Source organism: Oenanthe melanoleuca, chromosome 24, assembly GCF_029582105.1.
Source record: "Oenanthe melanoleuca isolate GR-GAL-2019-014 chromosome 24, OMel1.0, whole genome shotgun sequence".
Taxonomy (NCBI): Eukaryota; Metazoa; Chordata; class Aves; order Passeriformes; family Muscicapidae; genus Oenanthe; species Oenanthe melanoleuca.
The window spans coordinates 2,410,345-2,433,487 of record NC_079357.1 but is presented as its reverse complement, the minus strand read 5'-3'; the positions used below and the strand labels follow the sequence as shown (position 1 = coordinate 2,433,487).

Sequence of the window (23,143 nt, the reverse complement as noted above, 5' to 3'; positions counted from 1 at the left end):
CATCTCTCAGGAATTCAGCTGCTGGACACAGATAATTTTAAAAACTTTTTCACTTCTTTTCTCTGGCAAGAGATATTTTGACCATTTAAGCTGCAAAATGGTTCCTGTTCCAGGTGTGTTCCAGGTGTGTTCCAGGTGTGTTCCAGGTGTGTTCCAGTTCTGAGGACTTTCATGGGAAGAGCTACATAGGATACACCTGAACCTTTATCTCAGAGCACACAATGGGGGTTTTATTTCACCACATCTTTTGGAGATTGTGTGGCCTGTGGGAAAAGCAGGGCCAGGCAGTTTTTACCTCTGCTGATCCGTGGCTGGGTTATTTCCAGGTCTAGATGGACAGACCTTGCACAAACCCAAAATAAAACCAAAATAAAGATAATAGAGCTGTTTAAACCCAGTATTAACCATGAATTTCTCCTCCCTCCTGAATGCAGCAAGCCCTGGGGGGAGCCTGCTTGAAGAATGCTTTATTCTAGGCGTTCATTTTAATTACAACCCTAATTATTCTGGTGCACGGCTATGACCCAGTTAACAAACCCACCTTGGGCATCTCGTGGTCTCCCCAACCCTGCCCATCTCTGCAAGGAGGGAACCTCAGCTGCTGGCCAAATTATTTTTGAAACAAGCGGTGGAACTGGTTGCTACATCTTAATGAAAATGACTTTTTTTTTTTTTTTTTTTGTGAGGAGACATTTCTATGTATATAAACAGCCCTTCCTCACCAACCTGGTTAGACAAGAATGTTCCTGGGTGTGGACTGCTTTGTATAATTAACTGCACAGCTGGAGCTTCTGATCCCTCCACGTCTGCTGCTTCCTTCCCTCCTTTCTTTTCCCCCTGCATCCACCTGGGCGCGATCGGGGCGCTCCGCTCCTCCTCAGGAGCCCGGGGTGCGTCACTGGGGCAGGAAGGTTCCCTGGGTCCCGCATTGCAGAGCCGTCCCAGAGCCAGAGCAGCGAGCAGAGGGAGCGCTGAGGCCATGGAGACGGGCAGCACCGCCAGGACAAACGGCACCGCCAGCAAAGCCGAGGACGTGAAGAGCCCGACTGCCCCCAAGAAAGAAGAGGAGGCCAAGAAGGCCACGAGCCCTGGCGGAGGCGAGAAAGAAGCTATAAAAGGCACGGGCGGCGCTGCGTTGGAGACAGGGCAAATCAAGAGCTCCCTCTTCTCTGGGAGTGACTGGAAGAGGCCCATCATTCAGTTTGTGGAGTCATCCGACGAGAAGAGGTCAACCTACTTCAGCATGGACTCGGCCGACTCCAAGAAGATGCAGTTCGGAGACATGAGGAGGCCGGCCCTCAACTTCCCGGAGAAAGGCGACCTCAGGAAGTCCCTGTTCTCCTTGGATTCCAAAAAGAGCTTCCTGCCCGCTGACGGGGAAGCGAGGAAATCCTTGTTCTCTGCGGGGGAGCTGAAGAAACCCTCCCTTCCCCTGGTGGAGACGGGGGACCTGAGGCGACCCTTCAACAAGGCCGAGCGGGCCGCGGGCTCCCGGCCCCGCGTGAAGCTGGAGGACGTTCTCTGCGACTCCTGCATCGACAACAAGCAGAAGGCTGTCAAGTCCTGCCTGGTGTGCCAGGCTTCCTTCTGCGAGCTGCACCTCAAGCCCCACCTGGAGGGAGCCGCCTTCCGGGACCACCAGCTCCTGGACCCCATCAGGGACTTCGAGGCCAGGAAATGCCCCGTGCACGGCAAGACCATGGAGCTGTTCTGCCAGACCGACCAGATGTGCATCTGCTACCTGTGCATGTTCCAGGAGCACAAGAACCACAGCACGGTGACAGTGGAGATCGAGAAGGCGGGGAAAGAGGTAATTTTATCTTTCTTTTATCCTCCTTTTATCCCTCCATTTATCCCTCCTTTTATTCCTCCTTTTATCCCACCTTTTATCCCTCCTTTTATTCCTCCTTTTATCCCGCCTTTTATCCCTCCTTTTATTCCTCTTTCTATCTGTCCTTTTATTCCTCCTTTTATCCTCCTTTTATCCCTCATTTTATTCCTCCTTTTATCCCTCCTTTTATCCTTCTTTTATTCCTCCTTTTATCCTTCTTTTATCCTTCTTTTATTTCTCCTTCTATTCCTCCTTTTATTCCTCATTCATTCCTCCTTTTATTCCTCATTTATTTCTCCTATCCCTCCCTTTATTCCTCATTTATTCCTCCTATCCCTCCCCTTATTCCTCCTTTTATTCCTCATTTATTCCTCCTATCCCTCCCTTTATTCCTCTTTTATTCCTCATTTATTCCTCCTTTTATCCCTCTTATTCCTCATTTATCCCTCCTTTTATCCCTCCTTTTGTTCCTCCTGCTCCTGCAGATCCCAGTGTCACAGCCCAGCCTGCAATCCTTCCTCAGGTCGTGCCTGGGATGGAATCCTGGGATGCAGTGGGGAGGATGGGAAGGGTTTGGTGGAGAATTCACATTTCCTGGCTGCTGTTTCCATGGGATTGTTGTTCTCCTGATCCTGGCTGCAGGCTGGGTTTAGGGATGGAGAACTTGGTTGCCAGCACACCTGACTTCCAGCAGAGCCCTAAAATGCTAAATTTTTAAAAAATATTCTTGAGTTTTGACATTGTTTGTGTGGTGTTACCCACAGAAAGGTGGGTCAGCACCTCCAGAATACAAATTGCCAAATCAGTGGCTGCTGAAGTTACTCATGGGTGCTAATAACTGCTGAAAATTGCTATCTCAGCTCCTTAGAGGGAGATTAGGTTTGGGGTTTTTTCTTTTCTATTGAGCCACACCTATGGAAAGAATCTTTTGAAGTTTAAATGGAAAAAAAAAAAAAAACCAAACCCTGGTGCAAGCACAAAACCTGATGATTTCCCCTGAAGTGTTACAACAGGTCCAGAGGATGGACATCCAGGGAGATTTCACTAATGAAATTCTTTCACCTTTGTTTGCCCAAAGCCTGATGTTGTTTGCTTTCTGGGTGGATGAGGAGGATTCCACTTGTTCTAGCAAAAAATCAGAGTATCACCACATTTGTTGCTGCACATCCCTGTGGTAAAAGCAGGACCTGGCTTAGAAACTTTCTAAGCAGACAGGGCAGGAGAGATGCCAAAAAAGGAGACCTGAAAAATAATGATTATATAAAACAATGTGCCTGGAGTCACACAGTCAGGACCTGGAAGGGCACAAAATCTCCTAAACCCCAAACCAGAGCTGTGATGTGGCAAACACAGCTACCTGCTGGGAGAAATTCTGGAGTTCCCCAAATGGGAAGAACAATTTTACTCTTTCTGAGGTGCTGGAAAGATTTATCTCATCAGGCTGAAAGAGCATCTTGTGCAGAGCTTATCTCTGCTCTTTTCTTGCTGTGCCATCTCCACCTGCAGCCGGGCTGGAACCAGACAAAGCCTTTTCCCTGTCTCAGACAGCCTTCCCCAAATTCCTGCAGGGCTTGCCAGCCTGTTTGTTCCATAATTGCCTGTCCTGGTGGTTTTGATGTCAGCCCTGAGCTAGAGCTCTAACACAAAGCTGTGCCTGGTGTCCAAGCCCAGCCTGAACGAGGGGAGCAGCTGCTTCCTGAGGAAGCAAAGCTGCTCAGATCCTTCCTCCTGGGGCTGGAGACACCTCCAGCACCTTGATTTTAAAGACACAGCCACGGATGAGCAGGGATTTAAATACTTTTTGATTCCTTTCTCAGAGTCCTTGTGCCACCTTTAGCTCCTGCACTGGCTCTGCTAAAGGATTTGGGATTTATCAACATGAATCACACCCCTGTGCGAGTTTCTCCTGACAGCGAGTTTGATCGTGTTGGAACTCGAGCGAGCATTCACTCAGACAAAAACAATTAGCACGAAAGCTGTTGCCTACAAATGTTTGTTCCCACCCCTGATTTATTCACCAGAGGTGGAGCCTCAGCAGGAGCCACAAAGAGCAATGAATATTTCCAAGCCCCTGGTGTGTGTAACACCTCTCCTTATCAAATCAGCCCAGCTGGAATGTGACCACAAACTGGGAGAGTGGCTGCTGCTGCCCTTTTGGAAGGGATGAGCACCAACCTCACACCAGGTCACCCCCATCCCTGCCCTGTTTTGGCATCCCAGCAGCTCCAGAGTAGCTTTAAAACCTCCAAACCCACCCTGGCCCTGGAGTGGTGACCAGAACAAACAGAGCCCTTCACACAGTGCTGGATGTCCAGGGTTTATCTGCAGGATTTCCTCCTCCTTGGCTGTTGTGTGACTCCAGAGGGTTCCAGAACTGGGGTTTGCTGTGCTGCACTGCCAAGCTGGGAGCTCAGAGGTTTGGTGGCACAGAGGTGGCACAGAATAAGCTTGGTTTGGGTCCATCTGCCCTTCATTCTGCAGAATGAATGCAGATTTCAGCCTGTCGTTGCTGTAGGGCTGCAGGGAGGAGAGGAGCTGTGCTTCAGAGCTGGGAAAGATCCTTCTGTGGAATTAGGAAACGCTGCTTGTCTCAGACAGAGAAGAGGAATGCAAACAAGCCAGAACACACAGACCTGTAGTTAGGGCAGTGCAAAGCCTGATATCTCTGTCTCAGACAGAGAACTGCAGCATCTTCCACTTTTCAGGAGCCTGGGGTGAGAGTCACTCACCCCCTGTTCCTGCTGAGCAGACACAAGTGGAAGGCACAGGGACTCAGACAGAGACATCTGTCCTGACTTCCCACCCTGTGCTATTTGCCTATTTTACCCAGCAAACCTTTAATGCTCTCCCCAGATCCACTTTGCATTCGTTTCCTGCTGCAGGTTTAAAGGAAAGAGTAACATTTTGTACCAGAAGCAGTACAAAAAACAGCCAGGTCTGTGAGGCTGTGGGTAATAACCACTCACTCTTGAAAAGTGAGAATGCTCCACAGCCCAATAAAAGTTTTGATTTATCAGCTCCCCCCGTGGAGCCAGCATCCCTCACTCTGAAAGGGGATCCTTCATCCCAAACCTGTTTTACAGGGCTGCTCTCTGAAGGAGACAACTTCACCTGTGCCTGCCAGTCCCAGAGCTGGAAACAACCTGGCATTCCCTTCCTTGGTGCTCAGCATGCTGGGGCAGCTCTGCTGAGAAACACTTTGATTTGTTTTTTTCTGTAATTCTTTGTTTTTAAAGCAAAGTTCACTGTGGGTCCAGGGAGCTGCTGTGCAGGAGGGGGAGCTGGGTGTTCCTCCTTCCCACACAGCAGCTTTGGGAAGGGGGGGATTTCACAAAGGCTGAAGAAAACCATCCACAGAGATGGATCCAGAGGGATTCCCATCCCTGCATCACTTTCACTGAGCAGACAGCAAACAAAAGGAAACCTTGGAAGGGTTTGGGAGCCTTTCTCACTGCTGCAGCGTGGCTGTGAGATTTTATCTCCACCAGCTGTGGTTGCTCTGTGGACACAGCTGAAAATAGAAGTTCTTTCCCCAGTTCCTGCAGGAAGGGCACTCTTCCCATCTGGAAATTGGAGTAAATTTGTCTGTTTGCCTGAATTCTGCATTAATCCTCTACCCTGAGGACAGAATCCAGAATCCTTGCAAGCAAGGAATTCTCTCCAAGCTGTGCAGAGAGACTCTGTGTGGCATTTTACAGGATGCTGGCAGAGTCTCCAGAGGTGTCAGCCTCTGTCAGACGGGAAAATGCAGCAGTGAACCCAGCAGAGATCATCTCAAACAACTCCCTGACTTCTCAGCCTGGGACAACGAGTTGGGACAGCACTTGTGCAGCTCCCAGGTTTCCTTTGGCAGGTGAATTAGCAGAGCTGTCCCAGGCTGGGGACACAGGGCTGTTCCCAGAGCTCTCAGGGCATGATGCTGCTTGTGCTGCTGCCTTGCACAAACCACTTGCATCATCGTGCAGGGCTCACCAGCTGCAGCTCCTCCACAGCAGGGCTGGGATGCACACTCTGAACTTTCACTGGAGCCTCTTAACTGCCCTAATTAACTGAGGCTCTCATGGGACACCCAATCTTAGCTTGAAGGTTCTCAGTGCCTTCATTACTCAGCCTCTAAAATTGGCTCAATCTGGATTTTCTGGATTTTTTTTTCCCCACTGTTCCTGTTATTTCTGGTCCCCAAGATGAGGGTGTTGCTGTATTATTTCTCTCTAAACCCCAAATCTTCCAATGGATTTGTGCTGGATGGTCCATCAAGGACTTTTGACCCTGGAAAATCTGAGAAATATGAAGACAGATAAGAGTTTTCTCTTAGGGAGTGAAGCTGAGGCACTGCCTGTTCCTAACACCTGTGGCCCCCAATCTGTGATTTCCATGGGTAGCCAAAGCAACTCCCAGACACACAAAAAAAAAAAGTCTTAAATCCATCAGGAAATCTCCTCCTGAGCCATTGATGTTGTGCTCCATGTCCAGAGCACCCTTCCTGAACCCTTCTGCCTATGCCACCAGTTTTTCCACTAATCCAGAGTTTCTCTGCACCTCTCTTTAACATTTTTTGTGGCGTTTTTTTTTGTAGTATTTATTTAATTTTTTGCAGTACCCCACAGTGGCACCTCCCTTCACCTCCCCTGCCCTTGCTGGAGTCTGTGCTGGTGTTTCCCCTTTGCCAAATCTGGCTGAGTGTGGGATTTGCATCCTGGCTGTTGGGACCATCTCTGTAATTCCCATTTGCAAGTCATAAATCCAAATTGTTGTGTGACTCTGCCCTTAAATGGTCATTACACCCCACACCACTTTTCTGGAGCTGCTGAGAGTCAGGATCACTTTTACAAATAATAGTTCCCAAAATTCCTCAGAGACCCATCTTAATTAAAAAGGACTATAAAAGCATAATATTGTTATCACCACCTTCCAGCCATCACCTGATGGTTTTTTCCTGTCATTTTCTCTGCAAATCCCTTGAATTTGGGAGTGTCTATGTGGCTGTGAAGGTTTTGCCCTTCCCCAAAAATTCCATCCAGTCTTTCTCTGTAGGATTTCCCTCACATTCTCATATAATTTCACAGGATCCTCATGTCCTGATTGTTGGGGATGAGGAGGGAAATAAGTGCTCTGGAGATGAGCTTTTTGCTTTACAAACAATTCATGGCACGAGGAAACAACTGGAATTTGGGTGTAATTTCTCACATTGCTTAATGCAGTGGATAAATGGATGTAAAATATTTTCATCTCATTGCATTTCCCTGCTGTGCAGAGTCTTGATGCACAGGACATCTCCCACTGCAGGTGGGAATGGAAACCAGCAGGAATTCCTCCAAGTCACTGTCCTGAAAATGTGAAAATTATGGGATCAAACTCCTGTCTTTGTTCTTCCCATCAGTAGCAGAGCAGATTTTCTCATCTGGAAGCCAGTGGGGGTTCCCTGCTGAAGCTGTGCCACAAAATCCTTTCCTGTGTGCCCTGAACCCCTGGAGAGGGTGAGAATCAGCTCATGGAGGTTCAGGCCACTACTGAGAGTGTGTGGATGAAATTTAGAAAGTCAGTGCTCTCCTAACTCCTGAAAGCAACGTGAGGATGCAGCTTCTGTGGCACTGACACCTCTGAGCACACTTCCCTTTTCTCTGCCCACTTTTCTTGTGTTTTCTAAGGCAACAAAAGCACCATGCAATCATTCTCCCTCCATAAACAGAGATTTTCTAAATGGGAGCAGCTGGGCTTGGTGGCTCTCAGAGCAGCTGTGCTGGATTCCAGCTCCAGAGGCTGTTCAGGCACTTGACTGGCATCAGGACAAGAGCTCCTGCCTGGGCTGGCTCACAGCTTCTTCCCTGCTCTTCATCTTGAGTGCAGAGCTGAACATTTTTACACTCTGATCAATGAAAAGCCAGATTTTCATGTCTCATCCTGTTCTTCTGGAGTGTGAGAGTGGATTTATCCATCCATGCCTGTAATTGTTGGTGTGAATTTAAGTGGTTTGGGTTAATCCAACAATTTTCCAGATCCCACGTGAACAGCAGGTTCTCATGACAGAACCCAGGGAATTCCTGCCAGCTCTGGGCTGGGTGTCCCACAGCCAGGCTGCCTCCAGCCATGGCCCAGAGCAACCTGCACACACATGAAATGCAGAAATGCAGCAGCAAAGGCTGGGGCAGGATCTGTGGGGCAGGGATGGAGAATGGGAAGGAGCCAGGAGTTTGCTGGAGTTAACAGGGCAAGGCTTTGCCAACATCCAGCTCCTGGCTTGATCTAAGGAAAAAAGATGCAGGGAAACAGAGCATGGTCTGTGCAGCTGCACTGCCACCAATTCCTGTGCAGCCTCAGCTCTGAGCTTCTCTGGGAAACCACTGCACAACGAAATGCAAACGAACCCAGCAGAGTTGCTGATCTCAGCCAAGCAGGTTGACTGCACCTCTTCCCTCCTCCTTTTGTGGCTTTTTTTTTTTTTTTCCTCTTTTAAATTTTTTTTTTTCCAAGCATTCCCCAGCTCCATCACTACATGAAAGCTCTCAATTCAGAGCAAATTAATCCACAATCCTGTCTAAACAGAATTCCTGCCGGAGGCACCATCCTCTTGTTGCAACACTCGTCCAACGTCATTCCGTAATTGCATGAAAACTGTTATTGCTGCACAGGCACACCCTGGGCTGGGCCCTGCTCTGCACACACAGCTGAATTTTGAAACAGCTGCCTTCCCCTGGAGCTCATGACTCCCATGTGATTAAAAGCAGCGCCCTGGCAGCCTGGGAGGTGGGTGCTGAATCTGCTGGGATGGTGCCCGCTGGCAGCAGGGATGCTCCTGCAGCCTGGACCTCCCTGCTGCTGCTTCCAGCCACCCTCAGCCCCAGCTCACCAGGCTCCCTCCCCTCTCCTCTCCTCCCCGCAGGCTGAGCTGTCACTGCAGAAGGAGCAGCTGCAGCTGAAGATCATCGAGGTGGAAGATGAGGTGGACAAGTGGCAGAAGGAGAGGGACCGCATCAAGGTGTGTTCGGGATGGCCAGTCCCCCTCCTGCTCCTGTAATCACTGATTTCTCCTTCCCTCCAGCTCTCCCTCTCTCCATCCCTTCCCCAGCCTCTCTCCATCCCTTCCCCAGCCTCTATCTCATCCCCATCCCCAGCTCCAAGCCAAATCTTGGAAACAACAACTCCCACTGAAGTCATCTTGCGACATTCCCTGCGGGGAGATCAAGCCCTGATACAAAACCAAGGCACCTCCCTGCTCTGCCTCCTTTTTTAGGTCCTTTATGGCCCTTCCATCACCAGCAGCCAGGCAGATTTAGAAACAAAACCCACAAATAACCTGCAAAAGGGCTCTGGGTTGCCCAAACTGAGATAAGACAGCAGGAGCAGATGAATTTCCCCCAACAAACATCTTATTTATGGTGGAACAGCTTGTTTCCATGCTGAGAGAGAGCTCCTTTATAATTCTTGCACCGTGGTAAGGGCTGGAATAGAGTCATGGTATTATTTTTTTCATTTATAGCCTAACTGAATAAAGCAGTGAAAGCACAAGTTGGAGACACCCCAGAAATTTGCATAATATTAACAGGCAAAGCCATTCTTCTCCCTTTTATGTGGTGCAAGCACATTGGCTCACCAGCTCTGCTTTTCATCTGCTTCTTTATTATTATTATTATTATTATTATTATTATTATTATTATTATTATTATTGGAAACCTGACCTAGAAATTTTGTCTCTCAATATAGTTACATCCCCAGTCCTTCTCAGGAATGTTGCAGAGGCACCTCGAGGTCAGGCCTGTAAAAAGTGTTTCAGCACCTTTCATCCTTTGAAATGGTGGGAATTTGCTCCTCAAATTGTCCAGGAGCCAGAACCCAGATTTAGAAGGTTGCAGAGTGTTTTTAAGTGCATGAATTGAAATAGGAGATATTCTTTACCATTGGGAAGGCAGTGGCCCTTTTGGATTGCATCCATGTGGTTGTTGCAGGAACAGGTATTGCTTCTCTTGGCACAACTTTGCTTGCATAGCTGGAGTTTCTATGCTCTAAATGCTGAATCCTTGGATTTATCTCCCTCAAAGAACTCAGTGAAATTTAAATATTTTCTTGCGTCTCTTTCCTGCTGCTTTTTCTCTGCCCTTTCCCCATCCAGAATTACACCACCAACGAGAAAGCCACGGTGGACCAGCACTTCAAGGAGCTGATCCGTGACCTGGAGAGGCAGAGGGACGAGGTGAAGGCTGCCCTGGATCAGAGAGAGAAAATCGCCTCGGAGAACGTGAAGGAAATCGTGGATGAGCTGGAGGAGAGGGCGAAGCTGCTGCGGGAGGACAAGGAGAACAGGGAGCAGATCCACCAGATCAGCGACTCCGTGCTCTTCCTGCAGGTGACAGAGACCTCATTTCCCTTCCCTTTGTCCCTGTGAGGATGGCATTTGTCCCAGAGGTGATCCCAAAGAAGTGGGAGGTGTGTGAGCTTGCTGCACATCCATGGCAGGGATCCACCTGCACTTTTGTGAGGTGAGGAGTGGGCTTGGCCACGCCATTGCTGCAAACCATGGACAGAACATTTCCCTGCCCATCTTCCCTAATTCCCTTTGCACTTTTGGAGTCTGACATCAACCAGTTCACCCAGATTCAGCCTCTTTACGCTCCTCATTAACTGTGATCCTTTTTATTTTTTTTTTATTTTTTTGGCAGGAATTCGGGGCTCTGATGAGGAATTACGTGCCCCCTCCATCCCTCCCAACCTACAGCGTGCTGCTGGAAGGGGAGAGCATGAGCCCATCCATGGGGCTGCTCAGGGACGACCTCCTCAACGTCTGCATGAGGCACGTGGAGAAAATCTGCAAGGCAGACCTGGGCCGCAACTTCATCGAGAGGAACCACATGGAGAACGGTAAAAAACACCCCAAATATCCCCCTCCCCTCCCTCCCTGCTCCCCCAGAGTGAGGAGGGTGGAGAGCACTCCTGGTGAAGCAGAAACTGGGGGAAAAGTGGGAGTAGCAGCTCCTGTAGCCAGAATTAATGCTGGAATATGGGAGTTGTTAGGGTGTGAACTCTGGAATATCAGAGTTGTTTTACCATTCCTGTGTGGGGCTGGAATCAGCAGAACTGCCAGGGATTTAGGGTGTCTCATGCAGGACACCAATCACTTCTCTGATTCTTGGTTCATTTGGGGTTTCATGTTTAGGATTTAATGGGTTCAGCCACCTCCTGTGTGGAACCCACAACAGCCACCCTTCCCTCCTGCCCTGTGCCAGGCTCCAGCAAACCCCTGGAGGTTTAGCAGGACATTTTCCAGCAGGGGAAACTCCACAGATGTGCTGAGGCAGCTCAGTAAAGGCAGTGACACCGAGGTGGATGTGGGATGGCAAGTCTGAAATCCTCTTTGTAGCACATGTGAGCTTCTGCTGTGACACCAAATATTACAAGTGCAGGGTTCCAGCCTCTGCTTGCCTGGCTGGAACATGAAATCCCTGCCAGCAGCTGTCACTGAGAAGGAAATAGTTGAAAATCTGATTTTCCCAGTTAAAAGGGCTCCATTTGTGTGTTAAGCTACAACTTGACTCTGATCTCACTCCAGGAGAGTTTTCCTGCCTGCCCTGATCCAGGCTGCTCCCCACACCTCAGTGATGTTCAAGGTGATCTTCAAGGTGAACAGAGGTCACAGCCAACACCACAGCACCAAAATGAACCTTTTAGGTTTATACCCACTTCCTCCCAATTAGCTGTGAGTGAAGGACTTGTCTTGCATCAGGCTCACACCTGAGATCAGGACAGGGCTCCACAATGGGCTGTGCTGGCTGCACTTCCCACAGGCAGCCTTTGTAACCCTGGGCACCCTGCCTAATCCCAGGGATGACCTCCTGCCCCAGGAATAGCAGGGATGGCAGTGGGTGCTTATCTCAGCTGGGTGTAATCTCTCAGCCATTGAGGAGCCCCAGGCAGCAGGACAGCAGTGGGTGACGTGAGGATAAACAGCACCCTGCTCCTCCAGAGGGATGTGGGACTCCAGAAGGGGCAGAATAACCTCAAGGGCAGCTCATGCAACACAGGCAGCTGAGGAACTCTGCTGCAAATCTGCAGAATCACTGATAATTCACTCAAATTCACTGGATTTACTGGACACCCCTCCTCTATTAGCAATGACACTGTCCAGAGCCATCATTCTGCATTAGACAGGAATTAAATAATCAGATCCTTCTGGACCTTTCAGGAAGGTCAGGGATCCCAAAGTGCTCAGCTAGACACAGTTTTAAAAGTCTCCCTGCCTTTAAAGTAGCACCAGAAATGGAACATTACTTATCTTTCAACACTGCAACATTCCTGTTTAAATTCTCAACACTCCACATGCTCCAGAATTACCCAGAAACTTGACAATAACTCAATATCAATAGATGACAAACAGATACCCAAAAATCACTTCTGTGCGTTTTCCTTTCTTTATTCACCTGAAGCTGTGCAGAATTTCCATCTGCTGGGCTGAGTTTTGCCTCCTGGAGCATTTTCCTTGGACATTTTTAAAACCCAACAAGGCTCTACTCAGTTCTGGCAGCTCAGGATAAAACCTGATTACTTCTTGAATCTTTTAATTGGGGTCTCCTCCATGTTATTGATGCCAGAAGAGCCTTTTTTTATTTGAAATCCATGGAATTCAAGTGCCAAAACCATTTCTAACTCCAGCCAGTAACCTGGCTGCTTTACCAGGGACACAACTTGGATTCTGCCCTAATGAAAATTTGGGAAATGTTATTTCTGGCGAGTCCCAGGAGCTTCAGAGCTCTCCCTTCTCCAAGCCATGGTTACAGATGAAAGAGGGCAGCACTCTGCATCCAGAGAATTAAATCCATTAAGGAGCTGTGGAGTTATTAACTCGGACTCCCCCTGAGTCACTGCAACAAATTCATTTGCAGCTGGCTTGATCTTCTGCTGTAAAAAACTTCCCAGGAAGAAATATTATATTAATGGAATGAAAGCTGCTTAATAGCAGACTCCAAAGGGAATCCATGTCCTTTTAGTTGTCATAACAGGTACCTACGTGGCAAGGAGACAAATAATCAGGGAGCTTTAAATAGCACTGGAATAAATGGGAGAAATAAAAGAAAAGTTTCTTCAGTGACTTGAGAATCAAAGAATGGAGCTATTTAAACATGAAAACTGAATTTACTTCCTGGCAGAGAACAATAGGTTTATAGAGGCCTTCAAAGGATGTTTTTTATGAGCAAGTGCAGTGATAAAGCCTCATTTCCTGTGAATCAGGGTCAGAAATCCAAAGCCAGGCTGTGGAGGGGGAAGTTTGATCCATGAAACCAGAACCTTTGTCCAAGAGTTTCAAGCTGTTTGCAGCTCAGCTTTAGCATCTCTCTCTGAAAACTGGAGAAGCCAACCCATGTAACCCTCCCAGAAGTGATTTCTGGAGTTTTGAGCAGCAGCAATTCTCCATCAGCCAGCCCTGTGCTCAGGCTGAACACACAAAAGAGCCAAACTCAAACTTTTGGAGTCATTCTTAGCCACACCAGTTTCTTGGTCAGGAATTACCTCAACCCTCAGGTGTCCCTATGGATTTTAGAAAATCCTGTGTGTGCTGTGAGGTTGAATGTTTCTGAGGGAACCTTTTATCTTAGACTCTGGGCAGCTCCAGAGCTGCTTTAACTCACAGGGCAGGATCTCCCAAGGGGACCCAAGACCCCCAAGGTGCCTCCCTGAGCTCATCCCTGCTCTGCTCTCCAGGGGATCACCGCTTCATGATCAACAACTACGAGTGGAACCAGCCTGACAACCTGAAGAGATTTTCCATGTTCCTGTCTCCCAAAGGTATGGATCCCAGAGGTGGCCAGGCTCCCTCCCAGCCCAGCAAAGCAACTTCACTGATGATGTGTCCCAAAATTTGCTCTCCCTCACAGTTCTGATCCATCCCTCTGTGTGTTTTCAGCTCACAGAGCTCTGTCAAGGTTTTGCCTCAAATCAGGCAGAAAAGGTTCTCAGTTTGATGGGGAAGAGTTGGAGTGACTGAACTCTATCCAAGAGTGAATTTAGGGGAGTTTTATCATGGGTTACCAGCATAAAATCAGTGTTTTTCTCCACCCAAAGCTTATCTCTCTGGGCTATCAAGTGAAAGCTGCACTAAGCATTAAGATTTTACTTTCACCACCAAGCATAATTTTTCCTTACAGGGAAAGGACAGAAGAAATGAGGAATGTGTCCTAAAATTAAAAAAACAAAAAAGAAAAGCAGGAGTGTGGAACTCCTCCCTGAGCTCTGAAAAGCTCGGGTGATTTGCTATGTCCCACTTGTTGTGTGGCCACTGCAGGATGAATTTTTGGAGTGAACCAATGTTTCCAGCACATCCAGCTCTGAAATCACATTTCTAAACTGGCATCCACAGCCAGGAGCTGAGAGTGCTGAAAGCCCAGGCAAGGCAAGGAAATAAAGAACAGGAAGGGTGGCATGGAACAAGTAACCAAATTTCAGCCCTGCCTGGGCTCACCAGGTGTTTCCAGCTGTTGTTCTGCAACAGAGGGTGGGCAGGGACAGGGACAGGAGGGACAGGAGGGACAGGGACACCCCCTGAGGGCACATTCCTGCCTGTGCTGGGGTTTTCTGAGCATCACCCAGAGCCCAGCACTGAGCCCTTTGTCTGCATTGCCCCTTTGAGTTCAGGGGCACAGGGGCCTTTTTTTTAGGGTTGGGTTTGTTTTGCTGCTCTCCTGCTCAGCTGCCTCAGGGTTTCCATCCCTGTCCTGTCAGGGAAATTCTGCTGAGGCCACAGACTCACCCAAAACTTTCCAACCCCGAGGGAAATGAAAATCAACTCCAACATTGCACAAGCTGAGCTTACCTCTATCCAAAATGTGGAGCTTTCAGGTGGAAACAGCCCCAAAGGCATTAAGGAGTGTGGCAGGGAGGAGCACTGGACAGTGTCACCCCACGTGTGGCAGGGATGGGGACATGGCCAGCCTGGCTAAAAGGAAGGGAGAAAAGGAGGAAGGGGCCATTTTGGCAGTGGCACAGCATGGTCAGTGCTGCCTGAGTGCCTGAGCTCCAGCTGGGATCAGCCCCTGAGGCCCAGGAGGGATCTCCAGGCACTGCCAGCTCCATGCAGTGGTTTGTGTGCACAATTCCCCTCTTCTGCTGACTCTCCAAACCCTGGGGATGCCTTGTTCCACCTCCACATCCCTGTTTTCCTGGAAACACAGACAGTGCTGCCTTCCCAATTACTCATTCCATGTTTTCTATCAACAGACTGACTGTGGCCAAAACAAGCAAGGCCAAGAGCTGTGCTGGAGGGGGATTGAGCAGCCCCCAGCAGGGTCAGGGCTCAGGGGTGACAGGAAGGATCCCACACACTGGGGGGGATTTTGGGGAGCAGGGTGAACAGCAGGCAAAGCAGGAGATGTGACCTCCTTGGCTTGCAGGCTGCTGGCCAAGGGTCACCCCATGAATAATGACACATCCCATCAGCACTGCACTCTGCAGCTCTCTGTGCCCTGCCACAAGTCCAGCAGAGCAGCTGATTGCATCTTTGTTAAAGAATCCCAAAAAAAGGGAGGAAAAGGGCCAGGACCACCCTCTGCATTGTGTAACACGCTGGGACTCCTTCAATACCTCATGGCAGCTTTGTTACACACCCTGTTTCTGCCTAGGCTGGGTCACTGCAGACTCTGCCCCAGGCCACAGTGGAAAGTCTGTTTGCTGGACTGAGGAATGCTCTGTGCTAATTACAGCAGCCCAAACTGAGGAGCTGCCTGGATTCCAGCTGAACTTATTGGTTTTTAAGCCCTGCTTAAATTCAAGGAGTCTTGAGTTTCATAATAAATGGCTTCAAACTGAAAGAGAGGAGGTTTAGATGGGATATTAGGAGGAAATTCTTCCTGTGAGGGTGGTGAGGCCCTGGCACAGAGAAGCTGTGGCTGCCCCTGGATCCCTGGAAATGTCCAAGGCCAGGCTGGATGAGGCTTGGACAAAGCTGGGATAGTGGAAGGTGTCCTATTTTTAAGGTCCCTTCCAACCCAACCCATTCTATGATCCAATATTTTCTTGCAGGGATGACAGGATGAGGCAGAGGGGGATAAAGCATTTCAAACACTGCCTCAAGAACAGAACAACAATCTGTTCAACTGCTCCACGCTCCTTTCTGCCCTCTCCCACTAAACTTTCTCCTCCTGATGTGTCAAACAGCTTGGCCAAAGCCAGGAGAAGGTTGGAAAAATCACCTTGAAAGTCATTGAATGAAGAGTAGAAGGGACTCAGGCACACACACAGAGAATTGTGTAAACAGAAACACATCTTAAAGAGAGAAGCAGCCCACAGGATGGCAGCAGAGCAGCTCCAAGAACCATCTTCTTTTGGCATTGCTGGGAGCCCAGTGCCTCCCCAAAGGGCTGCAGAGCACCAGTGTGTGTCCTGGGGGAGCCTGGGGCACACAGGGCTGGGAAATGTCCCTGTGCTGGTGCCTGTGGGCTCTGAACCCAAACCTCTCATGCTGAGCACAACCCTGAGCTGGCAATTTCCTGAGCTCTGTGTCACTGAGAGCTCTGCTCAGGGCAGAATTCCCCTATTCCCCCTTTCCCAGGGGTAAAACCCAGGCTCTCCTCTGCTGCCTGGGCCCAGAGTTCTGTTGAGGGACCTTTTCCTAGAGCAGTGCCAGGTACAGGAGCTGACTGCTGAACTGGATGCTCTTGTTTTGCAGCCAATTTCAACCCACGGTCATGGGAATTTTCCTCCTTCCAAGCGACCGAGGAAACACTTGGTACGGGTAATTCAGTGTGAGAGGATCTAACCCCCCGTGCCACAGCTTTCTGCCTGACTAACCCCCTCCTGCTGCCCTCCTGCTGCCCTGGCACCTGAGAACCCCAGAGCAGCTCCTGCTGGGCCAGCAGCACTGCCTGCACACACCTGAGCCAGGCTCTCCACAAAGGCTCTCCTGGTCCCCAGAGGAAGGAGGTGGAAAACACAGGAGGCAGTTTGCACAGATCCACAGATCAGAACACTCTGGAGGTTGTGGCACAACCAAATCCTCTCAGCCAGTCTCAGAAGCACAAGGTGCTTCTTCCCATCACACATTTATTAGTAAGTTCTCAAAGACACAGCCTGGCCCACGTTCATGCCTGTTCTTCCCAGATCCCCATCTTCCTTTTCCAACATTCTCCTCCTTTGCTTCGTTCCTCCAAGGTCCAGCCTTTCCCTTGGTGCTGGAACAGCCAGGGCCACCCTGCCTGGGCTGTGTCCCCCTCCTCTCCCAGCTCTCAGATTCCTCCTGGCAGCCAGGCCCTGACCCCCCAGGAGGAGCAGCTTTCATGTCACGGGGTTTGGATGAAGCCTGCACTGCTGGGAGGCAAGGCTGGAGTCATCCCTGCTGCTCTGGAGGTGCAGGAGCTGCTGCTCTGAGCCACACCTGGGCTGTGGGGCTCCAGGAGAGAGGCTGGTCCCTGCCTGGGGCACTGGCATCACCTCACACCCACACTCAGCTGCCTTCTGTCCCTGACAGAGAGGAGGGACACGGCTGTCCCTGCCTGAAGAGAAGGCACACTCGTAGGATTTTGGAAATTCTGCTGAGCCCACAGAGCCCCGTGGAATAACACAACCTCTTCTGTCTTCCAGTAGGCAATGGCACTAAGCTGCCTTTTCAGTTCTCCTCGGTGGGACAGAATCCGCCCGGTGACTTCAGCAAACAGTCTGACGGGAGCCTCTTCACTAAGACCGGTACTGGGAGCTGAGTGTCCCCTGCACACACCTCATCCTGCCCTGGAGCAGCCCTGCACCTTGGCCTGGCTCTCTCTGCTGAAGCAGGGCGACAAGGAGTGCTAAAAAATATTAAAGTTTTGTCTAGGGAGCAGGTGGAGGGATTTTTGATTTTGTTGGCAATGGGTAGAAATAAATTCTAGATGATTTTTGAGGAAGACACCTCGGCCACTTGCCCTTCTGCAAAATAACACAAAGAGCACGACCTTACAAAATAAAAATATGCAGGAGCTGCCTGTCCTCCTTCCCCAGAACCAAACCCCCACTCACCATCTCATCACCCACCAGAGGTGGAACCCAAGAGCACCAGAACCTGCCCAGCAGGGTGAGGTGTGATGGGCTGGGGCGGTGGGGCAGGGCCAGGTGTGATGTGACACTGCTGCACCCCAGGCACAGCAGGGCTGGGGCTTGCTGGAGCTGCCAGAGGAGCTGCAGGAGCCCTGGGCTCAGCTCCTTGCACTAATTAACCAGCCTGCAGTGCTCTCTGCCAGAGGCAGAATGCTGACTGGGGGACTCGGCCTGAGTTTAATTGCTCTGATTGCATTCCACCTCTCTGCATTCCTCAGAGGTTTTAATTAGCCAGCCCTTCTCTCCTGCCTTTTCCTGCCTGCTTGGGTGGTGGAAGAGGCTGTCTGAGGGCTGTCTGTCTGTCTGTCTGTCCCAGCCTTGAGCAATGCAATGCTGATGAGGTGGCACTTCCAGTCCTGCTGCCCAGGGGACAGGGGGGGTGACAGTGACAGGGCTGAGCCATCACTGGCTGTGTTTTTGTGTTTTCCCAGCCTACCCTTCCATAGTGAGGCACCAGTCTGCAAAGGTGACGCCACAGACGTGGAAATCCTCCTCCAAGCAGTCTGTATTGGTAAGAAAAATACAATTTTTTTCCTTGGGGAGAGGTTCAAAGCAGTCTGTATTGGTAAGAAAAATAATTTTTTCCTTGGGAGAGGTTCAGCCTGTTCCAGGGGGGCTTCAGGAATAAGGGTGGGTCCTTGGGGAGTGTGGAAGTTAAAGCTTCAACCTCACAGCTCCTGTTCAGGATGCAGATTAACCTCCCCAGCTTTCACAGCTCTAATCAGTGCTGCAAAAATGATGGTTTGAAAACCTTTTGGTGTAAAAATTTGATGCAGAATTTTGTGCAAATCCTGTAAAATTACACTGGCAGGACTTTTCCTGCCTGCAGGGCTGTCACCCACTCTGTGTTACTCTGTGACATCCACAGTGTGTAAATGACACCAGAGACAAGCACATGAAAGTGCTGGCTGGTCATGTCCTGCAAATGCAGGATCAAAGATGAGGGGTCAGAAATCACCACAACATCCCTGAGCCACTCATTTCACACTGATCATGATGAGAGGCACAGGGCAGTGATGTTTTAGGGCTTGTTGTCTCAGAATTAATGCAGGAGCACCAGGTTAATCTGGTTTTATTCACACCGTGCTACATTAAGGCCTGGCATGATCTGAACTAAGATTATTGAGCTTTTGCCACCACAAATGAAACATTTTTTAATTTTTTTTGGTAATTTCTGGCTGCACATTTGTGAGAGATGATTTACTGCTTGGTGGCAATGAGCTGTAAGGAGCAGGGGTAGGAGCTGAGAGCATTCCCACAAACACACACAGGTAGAAAGCTGGACCTGCTCCTTTTCCAAAGCTCCCCAGGAGGAGAATTCCTGTGCAAGAGATGTTCCTTGGCAGATTCTTCCAGGAAATCCAGCCTGGAGCCTTTGAAGGTGCTGCAGCAAAATTCTGCCTGGGGTTTGACCCTCTAAAACATCATCACCCACATCCATTGTGTTCCTGGTGATTTCTCCTTAATCCCCACAGAGAAAATCTCCCACCATCCCTTCCCTGCCTCCCTTCCTCTCCCATGCACACATCTGTAATGACCATTTTTTTTTACAGCCAATATTCCCCACCCAGCCCTGAACCCAACAACTGAGCTGATAAATACAAGCATTTAAAAGCACCAAAATAGAAATCCATACTCCAGGCTGCAGTATCTCTGCAGGAGCTTTTATGGTCTATTGGGCTAATAATCTGGCTTTTAAAATAGCCTTAAATGTGTATTTAAGTAATACACCTTCTAAAAGGTCTGTAAATATGAATTTTCACCAAGGACTGTGCTGTTTAAGGAGGAAGGTCTTTTTCATGCTCAGGCAGCTCTTTTAAATGCAGCCCCCCCTCTTTCATATCTTAATTCTGTTGGAAATTAAAGCCATAAAGTGAAAAGAATTTTGACAAAAGGGAACATTGAGCAGGAGGTGCTGAGCAGGGAGATGGGCTGGGGTTGCTCTGCCTGTGCTTCCTGCTGTTCCTGATATTAAATTGTTCTGCACTGACAGGGGTGCAGAAGGTGGGAGAGCCCCACAGAGAACAAACCTGAGGCAGACTGGGCATTCAAAGCCCCATTTATTTCCTGAATTCTGTGGTTATTCCCTCAGTGGGGGGAGGATATTCCAGCCCAGGCTGGAGATGGTGCAGCCAGTGATGCCAGTAAATAAACTGGCTGCTGTTTCTGCACCATGCCCAGCCCAGCTGTGCCACGTGCTGCTGGTTGAAATGGGGCAGGTCAGAGTGAAATTCCAGGGGCAGGTCCTGCTGGGGGAGATCACTCAGGGACTGCAGCAAACAGAGCTGGAGAGGCAGAAAATGCCAATTCCTGTTGGTTTTACCCCATCTCTCCACTTCTGTTTCTGTTTGCAGCCATTGGGTGCTGCAGTTCCCAAAACCAAACCCCATTGTGTGAGAATTCCCATGCCCAGGAGTTTGGGGTCTGGCAGGCAGAGAGCACAAATAAAACCCCACACAACTTTCATAGCTGGGAGTGTGACAGCTCCCCTGAGCTGTCAGCTTAGTGAGCAATTAAAACACACTGACAGAGGCATAAAAATAAAGGTGACATTCCCCTTCTGCCAAAAAAAAAAAAAAAACCCACAAAAATCCCTCTTATCGAGCTGTGAGTCACAGTCTGAGGTTTTACATGAGGCATCGTTTGGCTCAAAAAAAAAAAAAAAAAAAGGAAAAAGGGCAAATTATTTGCATTTGATGTCCCCAGCACCTTTAGGAGGTGTCCAGGAGGAAAAGCTGAGGAATTTGAAGATGTGGATGGGTGGGTGAGGTAGGAAGAGGAGGGGGGTCAGACTGATGTCCCCAAATTCTGCCTTGCAGTCACATTATCGCCCCTTCTACGTCAACAAAGGCAACGGAGCCACCTCCAACGAGGCCCCCTGAGCTGCTGAGGAACTGGGAGAGCTGGCAGCAGAGGCTCAGCTGCAGATTTCCATGGATGTTCCTGCTCCTCTGCCACCCCTCCTGCTCCCATCCCTGCCAGGGCCAGGGCAGTGCACCAGGGAACAGCCTTGCCCTGAGCAAAGCAGGACTTTCCCCCCAAATCACCCCCAAATCTCTCACCTGGAGAGCTCTGCAGGCCTTCACACCCTCTGCTGTCCCCTGCCTGTCCCCTCCCTGTCCCCAGCTGCTCTGCCCCTCCTGGGAATCGTGGATGCTTGGGTGGCACCCCCTGCTAGGCAGCTGTCCCCTTGTCCCCAGAGCTGGTAAACCCTGCTGGGTGTTCCCAAAGCTCTTCCCAGCACAGAGAAACTCCAGTTTTTCCCTGGGGACACTCAGCTCCCTCTGGGCTCAGATCCCCTGCTGGCATCACCTGTCCCCAGAGTCCTCCAGCAGCTCAGCTCTGCCAAAAAACCCCAGCAGGATTTTCCCAGAGCTGCTGGAGGAGAGCAGGGAGAATTTCCAGCCCATTAAAGTGCCCCTCCAGCCACCTTTTCAAATTAAGAAATAAAAAGCAAATCCATCCTAGTAATACAAGATTGATTAGATGCCATAGGTGCTGGGTGCTTTTCTGGTTTGTGGTGGTTTTTCTTAATTCCCCTAAACCAAAATTGATTTATATACTGTAGTTCAGGTATTTTTTATTTTTTTTTTCCCTGCAGTGGGCAATGAGAATTACTGCCACAGCTTTTTGCTCAAGATAATATTTTTGTATTTGTCCCCTGGACAGATGAATCATGTCCAGGGCTGGAGAACCATTCCATGATCTCCCTGAGGTGATTTTCCCTCTGCATGGACGAGCTGAGGGGTTCAGTCCATGCCATGCAGGGGGAGAAATGGGAATAAGAGATGAAATTATGAAAACCAAGCTCCTTTTCATGGATTGCTCTATTCAAGCAATTTTGGAATGGCTTCCCCTCACTTTTTCCTGCTTGCAGCACCTTGCTGAGAGAGGTCCCACCTGAAAATTCCTTCCTGGCTCATCCCTTCATAAAGATACTCATGGCTTTTTAACCCAACACCTCACCCACAACTCCTGGGGCTGAATGCTTGCTCCAGAGCACTTGAAATGTCACTTTATGATGATTTTTTTATTTGTTTTTTCCCCATAAAGACCAGAGGGGGAAGGGGCTGGTGTGGTAGGGCAGGATGTGACCAAAGGGATGTAAAAAAAGGGGATGGAATTGCTGGGAAAAGTACTGAGGGGTTTGAGGATGTGTGTGAAAGGATAAAACCAGCCCCCTCCAGGTCTTATTGCTTTGCCCTTGAGCAGGTTCAGCAAAACCTTCCAGCACCTCCTTTTTATGCTCCAAAATGTGGGCATGACCCTTCCTCCTCCTCCTCCTCCTCCTGCTCCTCAGTTTGGATGCTCAAACCCCTCCCTGCCCACACCAGGCTGTGTGGTGCCAGCTGCACCTGCCTGAGGCCACCACTGTCCCTTTGCTGTCCCTGCCCTCTCTGTGCCCCCACAGCCCTTCCACACCCAAATTCCCTCCAGGAATGGAGCCCTGGAGGCTGCCAGGACCTCACTGGGGTCCCTTTTCCCCCCAGGGTTGGGGCACACCCCAGCCCTGTGGTCCCTCTGCTTCCCAGGGGGCTCCAGGGAGGCTCTGAGGTGGGCAGGAGCTGTTTGGATCCTTCCTCCTCCTCAGGCAGGGCACGGCTGGTGATGTAAAGGGGCCCCTCCTGTGTGCACCACACTGCAGAAATAAAGGAGAAAGCTCCATGTCTGACCAAAACCCACGGGCTGAGCTCTGTCTTTGCTGTTTCTGTGCTCTCAGTCAGGCTGAGTCTCTCCAAATGATCCTTCATGTGAGCAGCAGGCTTGGAGAACCCATTTTGCCAACTCTCAGAGGCTCCTTCACTGCTTTTTTTTGGCTATTTAAGGTCAGAGGAGATTCCCACATCCTTAAGGGTCAAAAGCTGATGGAAGTATTTCTAGTACAACACCCCAAAATACCCAGTTAGGTCAATTCCCAACACTGGTGCCACAAAAGTCCTGACAAACCCCTCAGCCTGTGCCAGAGTCAAACCTCAGCAGTTCCCTCTGCAGGGAAACTCTTGTTCCTCTATCCACTGGCCAAAAGAAGATTATTTTGCCCCAGCCTGGAGCTGGATCTCCTCAGGACTTTGGTTCTGGGCACTGCTGGGACCCTCCACCCACCTGATCCTTCTGGGGACCCAAAGGTGCTGAATCCATCACAGCTTCTCCTTGCCCTGAGGAGATAAAACCCCTCTGGGGTGCTACAGGTGCAGGTTCAAGGCCAAAAACAGCAGATGTAGCACTGATGGAAGCTTAAAGAAGCAATCCCTGTGTGTGGAGGGT

At 49.7% G+C, this 23,143-nt stretch overlaps 1 protein-coding gene across 4 annotated transcripts; it reads left to right on the top strand.

The window, feature by feature from the left end:
- Positions 1–859: 859 nt before the first annotated feature.
- Positions 860–22,552, top strand: TRIM29 (tripartite motif containing 29). 4 transcript variants are annotated; one of them, XM_056509824.1, is made up of 9 exons: positions 958–1,810; positions 8,712–8,807; positions 9,939–10,172; positions 10,486–10,684; positions 13,520–13,603; positions 16,479–16,538; positions 17,390–17,491; positions 18,310–18,389; positions 20,698–22,545. In XM_056509824.1, the coding sequence occupies exons 1-9, from the start codon at positions 980–982 to the stop codon at positions 20,758–20,760; spliced, it is 1,749 nt and encodes a 582-aa protein (XP_056365799.1). In that variant the 5' UTR covers positions 958–979; the 3' UTR covers positions 20,761–22,545. The 4 variants fall into 4 exon arrangements, with proteins under 4 accessions (XP_056365802.1, XP_056365799.1, XP_056365801.1 ...); XM_056509826.1 differs by having other exon boundaries at positions 980–1,810; positions 17,393–17,491; positions 20,698–22,552; XM_056509827.1 differs by lacking the exon at positions 16,479–16,538 and having other exon boundaries at positions 860–1,810.
- Positions 22,553–23,143: the final 591 nt, after the last annotated feature.

Bases quoted from the DNA above. Each gene is read 5' to 3' on its own strand.
- TRIM29 (XM_056509824.1), top strand. From the start codon at position 980: ATGGAGACGGGCAGCACCGCCAGGACAAACGGCACCGCCAGCAAAGCC. The intron at 16,539-17,389 runs GTACGGGTAATT...TCTGTCTTCCAG, and splicing joins AGCGACCGAGGAAACACTTG to TAGGCAATGGCACTAAGCTG. The intron at 18,390-20,697 runs GTAAGAAAAATA...TCTGCCTTGCAG, and splicing joins CCTCCAAGCAGTCTGTATTG to TCACATTATCGCCCCTTCTA.